Consider the following 12,145-nt stretch of genomic DNA (forward strand, 5'->3'; position numbering starts at 1 on the left):
GTAACCAGGTCAAATGATTACACTCCCTTCTGAAGCCTACAGCAGAGTAATACAGCAAGCATGATGGTGCCGGGGCTGCTCCAGGTAAGAGGCCCTAATCAAACGTCAGATCAAGTTTGGCTATATAAACAACTGGGCAGAAGAAAATTGGCATACTGTAAATGTAACATGAGAATTAAGAAAAACATAGGAGGTTACAGCAGCAGATGATGACAGTGCTCTCTGAAAAGACAGAAAAGTCTAAACAGCCATGTTAAAGCTTAAACAGACCACAGAATTTTATTGGGCTTTTTTATTTATTTTTTGTTTGTTTGTTTATTTGGCTTTTGGGGGGGGGTAATTAGGTCTATTTATTTGATGGAGCTATTGAGGATTGAACCCAGGACCTCATGCATGCTAACAAGCATGTGCTCTACCACTGAGCTATGCCCTCCCCAATCATTGTTAAGCTGAGATTTATTAAACCCAAGGACAGTGCCATAAACTGGCATAAAAATCCTTTCATCTTTGAAAGAAAGCTGGTGTGTCCGTGCTACCAACTGTTTACATAGAAGGGTTAAACATCTCCAAATTAACAGAAAAACCTTACTGTTTTTCGATATTAATTTCCAAAGATAAGTCCATCTGGGTCATTTGCTCTCCTGTCTTGAGTATAATCCATTAAAAAGAATAATAATGTAAGTATGGAAATAATGAAAGATTCAGTCTTAAGCAATGACTTAGCCAGGGCTGAAAAACAAATCAATGGCTCACATAAAATAAGCTATTTTTCAAAGTTTAATATTTCGACTGTCCTTGTGAATTTCAGTCAAAGTCTTACATAAAAACAAACGAAAAACTATCGGTGAAGCTTAAGATGTGTATTTTCTCTTTGACCTTTTATATGGTTTTCTATTTCCCCTTTGCATCTACTGGCTACTATATAAGCCTATCTAAGTGATAGTAAAAACAACATATATTTCTCAAATCAAAGACTATGAAATATTTTGTTCTTAATTTAATAAATCAATGACCAAACACAACAAAATATACCTGTACATTTGCTTGCAAAAGCACATACTAACAAAAAGCAAAACAGGCTTTTTAAAACTCCCAAGTGGTATTATTTGAATTTTGAACCTAATTATGCTCTGGAAAATAAGTATGCTCCATCTTTGCACCCACTTCCACCCCCAACATCAGGAGCAGTGCCTGCCACAAAAGATGCCTTCAAAATGACTGAAATGGATTTTAACTTTTGATTTTCTTTTCTCCCTCCTCTCCAGTTTGCCTTCACCAGTAAATAGCATAAATCACAGCATAACCTAACGTTAAAAGACACAGTTTTTATCTTTTTACCAATCTGCCTGAGGGATAAAAGGAAGACATGAAGTTTAAATCATTCTTCAGAGTGAAGAACATTAAAGTTGTTGAAAAAAGGGGTCTGAAAGCACACATAAGTCTCCAGCAGGAACAGCTGTGATAATTTATCACCTCATTTAAGTGGTGTAAGAAACAGACAGAACAAGAGCTGCAATGGTGTATGAGGTAATCGGGTGGTGTTAACACATGGACCCTGGCTATGACTAATCACCTTCTGAATGCACAAGCACACTTGTTAACAAGTGTCAGTAAGTGTTCAACCAATCTCATGCTTAAAATGGGGTGAAAACAAAATATTCAGAGAGAGGTATGACAGGAATCCATATGTTAAACAAAAATCACTGCAGAATTAATTCCTGAAAGTAACACAGCCTGGATTATAATTCTTAACTTCCCAGCCCCAGCCCCAGTGTGGTCCATCTCTGGCTACAGTGCTCCTCCAGGCCTCGGATACTTCAACTAGGAAGGGAAGGGGTGGAGAGGGGCAGAATCAGACCAATGGTGGTGGATCCGCAGCCCCACCTGGGAGAAGTGGCAGCATTTCAGCAGCACGCATTTCCATTAAAGAGACAAAAGTACAAAATTAAGTGTATCCAAACATTACTCTTTCTTTCTCAGGAAGGCTGGACCATTCCAATTGCTCAGGTCTCTGAAAAGCTGCTGCCCTGACTTCCAGGATGTGCCCATTAAGGAGTTAATTATTCTCTGGCTCCCACCTTGCACTGGAATAGTAAGGGTTTCCTTCCTCTTCAAACTTCTTAATGATGGGCTCTTTTAAAGCTGCTTCATCATCACTGGAGAACTGAAAGAAAAGGGACCATGAGTTAAGTCCACTGCAGTGGAAAAACAGACCCACTCAAGAGAATCTCAAGGAAAGGGGGCAACAGATTTCATGAATGATAATATTACAACCAACATCTGCATAGTGATGTATAGATTACAAGTGATGCTTTAACAAACATCATCTCCCCTGAGACACGAGTTTCAAATTAGTGCACTGTTATATCTCCCTTATCAGAATCAACATCCTGTGGCTGTTTAATGTAAGGTCAAAACCAAGGTTATCACATATCCCAGCAGGGTACAGCAATGGATATGAATTATATGATATAACAAAAGAGCATTAATACATTTAGCAGCTTCTGTCTAAGAAGGTGAAAAAGTAGAGGATTTTCATTCCAAATAGCCAAAATTTTAAACATTTCAAGCTTAAAGCAATAAGCATAAAACACATCAACCACATCTTAAATAACCTCTTCAATTTCCCAGATAGCTGAGAGATATTTTTCCCTAATTAAAAATTAAATGGCTTGCCCATCAGTATTGCCAGAAACAAGCAATAATTAATTCAGACATAAAAATCTTTATGCAAACAAATTTTGAAACCCAGAAAAGCATTTTCAACTTAAAAAATATTCCACAACAAAAATAAATGATTTATTTCAAATAAACCCAACTTTTTTAATGTACTTCCAAGGTTTAATATCATTTATAGATCAAGAATTTGGAAGGAGAACAATTAAAATTTTATACTTCCATATATAAAAATACATGAATTCACGTATCTGTGTAACAAATTAATCAATAAGAGATCACCATGCTGGGCTAGAGTTCAAGACGTATCTTCAAAATACTAGGTAGAATTTCATATCCCCTACTCCCTCACTCCTCCCTATATACACATAAAAGTAAAGCTCTCCTTTTGCTTGGATAGTAGTCAGTACTAAAGTGAATCTGAAACCTCGATTAAAGTCTACAGAGTTACTACTGCTTGAAGAAGATAGCTGGGATGTGAGGCATGGGTGGGATGCATTCAACATTCAAGGAGGCAGGAACCATGCTCTGGCTTTATATTAGCCCGACTCCACCAGATGATCAATCACTAAATGACAGGACTGAGAGCTTGCAAAGGTAGGGCCTCCTCTGTGTTATGCCTTGTTATGATGAGACAGTGCACCTAAGCAACTTCAGGGACATACATCAATCATTTTAAGGCTTGGTGCTTACAAAATAGTTACAAGTTATAATAAAATTTAATGCAAAATTCCAGACAAATATCTAACAGAAACACAAACAAAAGAATTCATTTTAAAAGCAGCCACTTGCAGATTTGCTTTTCACTAAGCTTCCAGTACCCTGTCCACCTTTCTTCATTTTATTTTCACACAGTGTAATATAATAATGGTATTCCATGCTCATTAGATGTCTGGGCCCTCCCACTCAAGGTATCCTTAACAACAATCTAAAAGTAAAATAGAAAACAGAATTCTGCCACTTTAGGGCATAAAATCAAAGATGTAAGTCAGATTTATTTAAATCTCACTAAATGCAAATGACTAAGAATCAAACATCTTTATGCCTCAGGCACCCAAAGACAGTGTTTTGGAAGTGTTTTCTTGGAGAATCTGAAAAATTTGTAAATTACCACGAGAAGGTACTTCAAATGAAATGACTCTAAAAAGAGAGAGGGAGAATGTCTAAGCCTAGGTTGCTAAACAACTTCCAGGTCACCATCTTCTAGGCAAAGCCAAGCTCTGCCTGTTGGAACTCTACCCACAAACCTGGAGGGGTCCTGACTGTGCTGCTCCCTGGCTCCACGGTATTCTGGGCAAAGCCAAACCCAGGGACCAAGGAGAAATGGCATTTACCTGTTTCCCTTCCCGTGCTCTTTGGTCCTTTGCTACTGTCACCAGCACGTTAGCTGCCTGCTCTCCTCCCATCACTGAGACACGAGCATTTGGCCACAGGTAGAGAAATCTTGGGCTATAGCGGGGGAGAAAAAGAATGACCAAATGAATTCACTGTATAGCACAGAAATATTCAGAGGCCCATATTTACCTTTTAAATTAGTGGTTCTTCATTCTAGCTGCACATTACAATTATCTGAAGGTTAAAAAGCAACAACAACAATGCCTAGAACTCAACCTAGACTAATCTCCAGCAGTGGGGCCTGAGCATGGTAGGATTTTTAAGTTCTCCAGGTGATTCTGCTATTCATTTTGATAGACTGTATTTTTCCATTTCACCTAAATTTACTGGGCAAAAAAGTATTCAAAATACCTCTTATTATCTGCAGTCAAGCCCTGTATTTCATTCTTAATATTAGTTACATGCACCTTCTCCTTTTATATTTTTCGTTTTACTGGGGGATTATCAAGTTTGTTAACATTTTTAAACAAAGCAACTTTGGACTTTTCTGATTCTTCTATCTTTATAGTGTTTGCTCTTTATTATGTTCTGTTTCTATTTTTCTTGTGTTTAATATGCCAATCTTCTTTGAACTTCTTGAGGTGGCTACTTGGCTTATTGATTTTCAGCCTTACTTCTTTTCCAGGATATTTAGTTAAGTCCACACACCTTTCTCAAAGCAAGACTTCAGCTGCATCACACAAGTCATGATATGTAGTATTTTCATTATTGGCTATTCCAAAATATTTTCTGATTCCCACTGTGGATTTCTTCCAAGTGGTACCTTTAGCATTAGATTTCATTTCACCCCTCCAAATGATACAAATTATGGTATAATTAAAAAATTATGGTATAATTAATCAAGATTTGTGAATGTCACTCTATATTTCAGATAAACTTGAAATAAACTGAGCATTCATAATTATATTTGAAGTATGATTCATTCTTTCAGAGACAACCATGACAACCACCTACCTATATGCTCTGCCACACATCCCATAGTTTCCAGCCCCATATGATCCCCCAATGATGACAGTTATCTTAGGCACATTGGCACAGGCCACGGCAGTCACCAACTTGGCGCCATCCTTGGCAATTCCTTCAGCTTCATAGTCTCTACCAATCATAAATCCTATGAGAAAGAACAGAAAGAGAGCCTCTGGGTGATGGGATTAATGTGCAGAAGTCATCTTCACCAAGGTACGAGAAGGACATCTTGTCAAACTACATTTTACTACAGACCTCTCACGCTAACAAAATATTTATATGTGAAGTATACCCCCAAGAAAGTTTACCTTCAAGGTAAAATAAAATTTTCCCTAATCATTTTTAAAATGTTTTAAATGATTCATCTGGACACACACAGAAATCCTCAAACAAGCTAAGAATGCAGCTTATCTTTAAGAAATTATCTTAAAACAGCAGCTTGGTGATAAAAGAACATGACACTGTAAGCTAAGAAAAAGTTCTGTACAAGCCCAGCTATGAGGGCTTCGGGATTCACTGACCTGGTTTAAAATACAGACTGTTCCTTCTGAAGTGCTGCTTTAAAACTTTGACAAAATAAAATTAATGTTTCATAGAGACGCTCAGAGTCCCTGTTGGTGACTTGATAGTAAGGTAAAAGAATTCTTATTATAATTAAGGGATCTTTCTACTTCTTCAAGCTCCAGGCTCTGTTGAAACTGGTCTGCAGCTGCACTGGACCTTCCAGGCCTTGGAGTCCCTCTTCTTCACTTTCTAAGCTAAGTCAGGCTTCATCTGTCCCCCTCCCCACCTGCAGACTCATGCCCACTTGATTATTGTTGTTTTTGCTTTGCAATCCCTACCACCAGGTCATCCAACTCAACTCAGCCATTTCTTATGAATCACCTGTACTTGCTAAGGATGCGATAGTACTGACATAAGAGCCTTGCCCTCACCAGACACCATCTGCTTCCTCTGTTTACCTGCACCTCCCCTCACCCAGGCCCTCTGAGCTGGGCCCTCAGAATAGCTCAAAAACCGCTTTATCTATTTTATCTTGATTCCTGTAACATTTCCACAGCAGCTATCTCAAATATCTACTCTCTTTAAGCTCTCACTCCCTACCCACCATCCCACCAACCCACAACCTCACTGCCCCGCTAGACCATGTGAATGATTTTACCTTCAAAAAGAAGTCTGAAGCTATCTCACTTTGCTTTCTCCAACCCTTCTTTTTCCTACTGTAAACAGCAACATATCATGCTGCCTTTCTCCCTTTACTCTCATCTCTGTGGAGGAAATTACAGTTACTCAAAGATTGTCCCTGAGTCCTTTCTCTTCTATCTGGGTGTTGCCTATTTCCACAGCTTTAAATAGCACCTCCATATCCTGATGATGCCTACATTTTCACTTCCAGCTAACATTCCTCTTCTGTGCTCAAGACTTTCCAGCTGCCTACCATTTATCTCCACATGGATGTCACACAGTTCCCTCAAATGCAATGTTACAAAACAAAACTCAAACCCTGCTCTCTGTCTCCAACCCACCTAAAAAATAAAACAAAACAAATATGTAGGAATCTTCCAAGCACACAGTTTGACTTAATGCTGGTTAATAAATCATGAATCATTATTAGAAACCAGGTCTCTGGACTAGTGAAGTTTCACCTGTCCTTTTACAAGGTCTTTGTTACATAGAGCCCTCTCTGGGTGCCATCTTGATATAATTCCTCTCAAAAGTCATCTGACCAAATATCTTAAACTTACGAACAGCACCAGATGAAGATGTTTTAGCACCAGTATTATTTAAAGCCGTGATGATTATCAAGAGCCAAACTGCTTCTCATAAAGGCATGCCTGATCCCAACTACAAATTAAGCATCTCTCTTTCCTCTGAACCTGAGATAACCATGCTTGACTTAGAAGACTGGGGGAACAAAAGTTTTCAGCTAACCAACATATCTGAGGGCCTCATATATGTCAGGTACCATGCAACATACAAAAAAGTATAATATGAGAATCATACAATTCTAGGAAAAAGAGCTGTACAACCATAAAATACCTTAAAAATCATTTCAAACTCCATGTTAAGATCATCTGTGGAACATAAACTCAGAGAGTTGACATTGGTCATACCACTCTCTGGAGTCAAAGCTCAAATCCCAAACTTTGGTTCAGGATGTGCATGTCCATTTTAAAAAGATATTGCTTCAGGTAGAATTAACTACACAATAAAAGATGAGGAAAAGGGAGGAGGGGGTGGGTATAGCTTAATGGTAGACTGCAGGCTTAGCATGCACGAGGTCCCCAGTAGCTTCATTAAAAAAAAAAAGGAAGAAAATGGAAGACCATAGCATGTGCCTGAAATCCTTTAAGGGAAACAAAGGACTAGGAAAGAGACGATAGGTCAGACAACACCTTTCTGCAGCAATCAGAGAGTGTTACCGGCAGAGAACAGCTCTGTTGCTTTCTGGGTGAGTAGGAAGAAAGGGAGGCAACTTAAATGTGATGCACAAAACTCAGAAACTGCTTCACTTAAAAATATGGATAAATTCCCCCAAATGTTTAAAATTATGAAGCATTAACCCTTAAAGGTAATCTAAAAAAAGCATGTCCAATAAAACATTCTGCTATAATGAAAGTGTTCTATAACTGCACTGTCCACTACATGAGCCATACTGGACAATGCAACTTTAGAATAAATGCAACCAACTGGTTAAGCTATTTTCTTACCTGTAATGTTTTGAAGGAACAGCAGAGGGATATTCCTTTGGCAGCATAACTGGATAAAATGAGCCCCCTATAAGCAAATGAGATAAAAATCTTTTTAGAGGGAGGTTAACAAATCTGTAATCGCCATGCATCCTGCAAACACCACACTTGGGTCAAAGACAAGAAAGAGTACCCTTTGCTTGGCTAGTCTGACCTGATAGTAACAGTAACGATACGACACTGCAGACCCATCAATAATGGAACACGTGACTGTGGCTTGCACTGTACTTGTTTTGCACAGTCATCTGTGTGATCACTGGCACATGGCTGTAGGAAAGCTCCTGTGTTCAGGATGAAGTCAATCACTAACATTCCAAACAGCAAGTGAAACTTTAGTAACAGAGAAGACAGAATTGCTTGTCAATGAGAATTTCTAAGCCTCACCGTAAGATAATTCTCTAGCTTTCCACTTAAAAATAGACAATATAAATTCTTCTGGGATATCTACATTTTGATGATCATCTAGAATTCTTTCATGTAGCAAGAGTATGATAAAATATGTCTTTCTTATCAACATACTCCAAATAAATGGGATTTTAGATGACTGCTAGACACCTTTTAGCCTTGAATTTGGAAATTAGGTCTTTAATGACACAAAAATATGACTACTCCTCTCCCTATCTTCTAAACATTATGTGAGTAAGAAAACATTTCAAACTGTTTCCTTTATATTTTACACTCTATTTGCAGATCCCTTTAACTTACGATGAAATGCCTTGGGAAGTACAAGATTGTCAAGCAATTGCTCAACCCTGAATACGAGAATGAGGAAATCACATAGACTTTGAGGGCTTACTTCAATAAATGAAATGTCAGACAGGCCAAACATAACTCTCCTCCCGGGTTTATTCATGCCAAGCCAACAAATAAAACTAGGCAGAGTTTTTTGGCCTCCATGTGATATATCCTCTATTGAAATAAGTGTATTATAGTCATTAAAAGTCATTGTATTAGGAATATTTAATATTTTAAAAAACACTCACAATATGTTATTAAATGAAAACAAGCAAAACCTCTCTGTATAATAACATCAATTTTGTTTATAAAAGGGTGGGTAGCAAAAACTAAAGAACCATAATAACATCTTACTCAAGCTTATTTCTTGTATGAGTGTAGGTGACTTATCTTTTCTTTCTTATTTTCATCTTATAATTGCAACAGGGGAACAACAACGAGTAACAAAATACAGAAACTAACTTTACTGGTAAAACATTCCACCAAAGACAAATTCTTCCTCACTTAGGGTAGGAAAGTGCTCAACTTCCTGATACCTGTATCAGTAAGAAGCCCTTTACCTTGTTACGTACTCTATCATTGGAAGAAGAAAAACAAGGCTAAACATTTTTTATTTTCTTAAGAAAATATTTTATCAAATAAGTACATGAATTACATTTATCAAAGTTTAGGTAAACCTGAGACAATGTCATATGAAACTGAATATTAAGCCAAAAGATATTCATTAACTCCCTCTTTTAAAACCAGAGCTTCTGTAACAAGACATACTCTCTTTCCATTTCCAAAAAGTGAAAACAGATGATAGGATAGAATAGAGTATATCATGTCTCAGAACCATGTGAACAGTATCTTTAAATCCCTCGAGTGCATGAAACACTTTAAAGACAAATATTCCTATATCCTTAGAATATGTACATATCATCCATCAATTATAGTTCAAGTATTAAGAACTTTCCTAAAACATCTGTATTTTTAATAGTGCTCAAGATAGTTCATCATGTTCATGTAATCCTCCCCAAAGCTGTTTCAAACATTAACACACACAGTGTTCTGCTTGCTAAGACATCTACCTAAATATTTTAAAGCTTCTATGCAATAGATTTTCATTCATTGTTTTATAATGTTTAGGTTAAAACAGAAAAATCCTGAAGTATGTTTATCAGTACTTGCCTTTTTTGCAGATTCAGAAAAGAGAACTCCATTGTTTCCAATAATACCAACTGGGTATCCAAATATTCTAGCAAATCCTCAGAAGAAAATTGAAAAAAGATGTTTATGTTTCAGAGGGCTTTTAATTTACAACAAACAGACATATTTATACATTCTTTAATATCAAATCAATGCTTAAAATGTAGACATTTTGTCTATGGTACAAAACAGCTCATGGTACAATTTATTTCTAAGATACTGGAGATTGGGTTCTTTACCTTCTAGAAAGGGGTGGGTTATGTGTAAAGTTATCCACTTGTCTGACCAATTGTTTGGTTAGACGATTGGGTGAGTGTGTCATCCATTAATTCATGTAATATATATGTGAATGCCTATTATGTACCAGCTATGGAGGGTATTCTGAAATAGAACAATCAGAGACATAAATTTAAAGGTCAATGTTCAAGGAGGGATGGAGGGGAGGATAAATTGGGACTTCTAGATTTGCAGATAGTAACTAATATATATAAAATAGATAAACAAGTTCATACTGTATAGCACAGGGAACTATATTCAATATCTTGTAATGAACTATAATGAAAAAATATGCTGTACACCAGAAACTAACACAACATTGTAAATACTTTAATAAAATAAATAAATAAATAAAATGGTCCAATGATAAATAAAGGTCAACACTCAGAGCCATTGGCCAGTTTCAGGTGACCAGCTTGCCTTAAAAAACCTGTGGTAATAACAGGCCCTTGACATAAAGGGGATAAACAAAGGCAAACTTTTTTTTTAAAGTTTTAAAAAGCAGGCACCCAGTCAAGCCTTATGGTAACTGAGTTTAAGGTAAGAAATCCAATTAAGCTTAGAAGAAGAATGAATCATGCCCCTTTCACTTTCTGTGTTAGCATCTTTTTCTTTCTTCTTTCTACAAGTTTTCGTTTCTGTCTCACCATCACTTCCACTACCATTCTAAATACCCACTCTCTGTACACACACACACACACACACACACACACACATACGGGAGAAATAAGGGAGAAGAAAAGGAGGGAAGAAAACCCTGTTATTTTGTGGAGTAAACACTTTAGGTGATTTCAGGAGGCCAATTATTTTGTAAACATTAAAAAATGTGAGACCTTCTCAAGGATGATTTTCAACAAACCTACTTCACTATAAGTAGGTGTCAAATACTTGGAAGCAAGGGTCAACAAACTGTGCTTGTGAGAGTGGGTTAAAGGAAACATCCTACCAAAGTTCCTGGATCAGGATTTGTCTTCAAGATCAAGCTGGACAGACTGCCTCTAAGACACCCAGCATGTGGCACTTAACACAAAACAGGTGCTCAATAAATAAATGGATGAGAATGTTAACCTATTGATAAGCTAGAACACTGAATTATTTTTTATTGAGGTATAGCCGGTTTACAACGTTGTGTCAATTTCTGGTGTACAGAACAATTCTTCAATCACACGTGAATATACATATATTCATTTTCATATTCTTTCTTTTATTTTTCACCATAAGCTACTATAAGATATTGAATATATTTCCCTGTGCTATACACTATAAATTTCAGAACACTGAATTTTTTAAAGACTTGTTTTTGTCCTTTACTCTGGTTTTGTCTTGATTTATGTTTTTTAATCCTTATGTTTATTTCATGTAATGAAACATTCAGATTTGATGATCACCTAGATTTCTCTTGGTCTTTCAGACCTCAAATCCCAGCCAAAAGCCTATGCTGCACACCCTAAAGGGCACTGCCACTTACAAAGGCAATTCAGAGGGGCCAACTTCCCAAAGGTCTAGCAATCCACTCTGAGTCCCCCCTGCCCCACGAAAAGAGCGGGGAATCTGGCATATGTCTCAGCAGTAAAGGTGCTCCCCCTGACGGTATACTGCTCTGTTAGCTACTTGGACTTTCCATCTGTCCTTAGTCCTGCCTGGGATTTCCAGGCACAGAACCTACTGAGTGGGGCATACGTCCCACTACATTGGGTCGCGCGTGGAAGGAACACCTTCTCCAACTTCCTAGGGGCCAAACAAGAAAGCGAGATATCCAAGAAACTACTAGGGCCTACATATGGCAAGTGCAGGGGCAGGAGGAAAGCTGTAAGAACTGCCAGAGATACCTGAGCCTTAGAAAAACTTGTCCTTCTCCCTCCTCACTCCCTCTTATGGCCCCATCCTCTCATGGCCTGCTCCCCATCATTCTCCCTCCTCCCCACCTCATCCCCTCCTTTTACCCTCATCCCCCCATCACCCTCTCGTTCTTCTCTTTTCCTTCTCATCCCTTCCCCTCTCCTCAGTCTTATTTGAATTCCAGTACAGACAAGAGGAGATGGAAGGAAGTGGATCTCTCCCTGGTATTTTGGGGGCAAAGGTAACAAGTCTTTGAGCAAGTCCAGGGCCAATACATAAAAGAGATGACAAAGGCAGCCCATCAATCTTTAAGAAAGCAG

The 12,145-nt window shown here is 37.8% G+C and overlaps 1 protein-coding gene across 2 annotated transcripts in view; it reads right to left on the reverse strand.

Moving 5' to 3' along the window:
* The window catches only part of MCCC2 (methylcrotonyl-CoA carboxylase subunit 2), a 59,387-nt gene that overhangs the window by 3,647 nt on the left and 43,595 nt on the right, over positions 1-12,145 (reverse strand). For both annotated transcript variants that reach the window (XM_006197562.4, XM_072958540.1), the window contains exons 12-16: positions 9,693-9,769; positions 7,749-7,815; positions 5,026-5,182; positions 4,011-4,125; positions 2,079-2,164 (exon numbers count right to left, since the gene is read on the reverse strand). In XM_006197562.4, the coding sequence (XP_006197624.1) occupies positions 2,079-2,164; positions 4,011-4,125; positions 5,026-5,182; positions 7,749-7,815; positions 9,693-9,769 (502 nt within the window). The remainder of the gene's footprint in view (positions 1-2,078; positions 2,165-4,010; positions 4,126-5,025; positions 5,183-7,748; positions 7,816-9,692; positions 9,770-12,145) is intronic.

Source organism: Vicugna pacos, chromosome 3, assembly GCF_048564905.1.
Source record: "Vicugna pacos chromosome 3, VicPac4, whole genome shotgun sequence".
NCBI lineage: Eukaryota > Metazoa > Chordata > Mammalia > Artiodactyla > Camelidae > Vicugna > Vicugna pacos.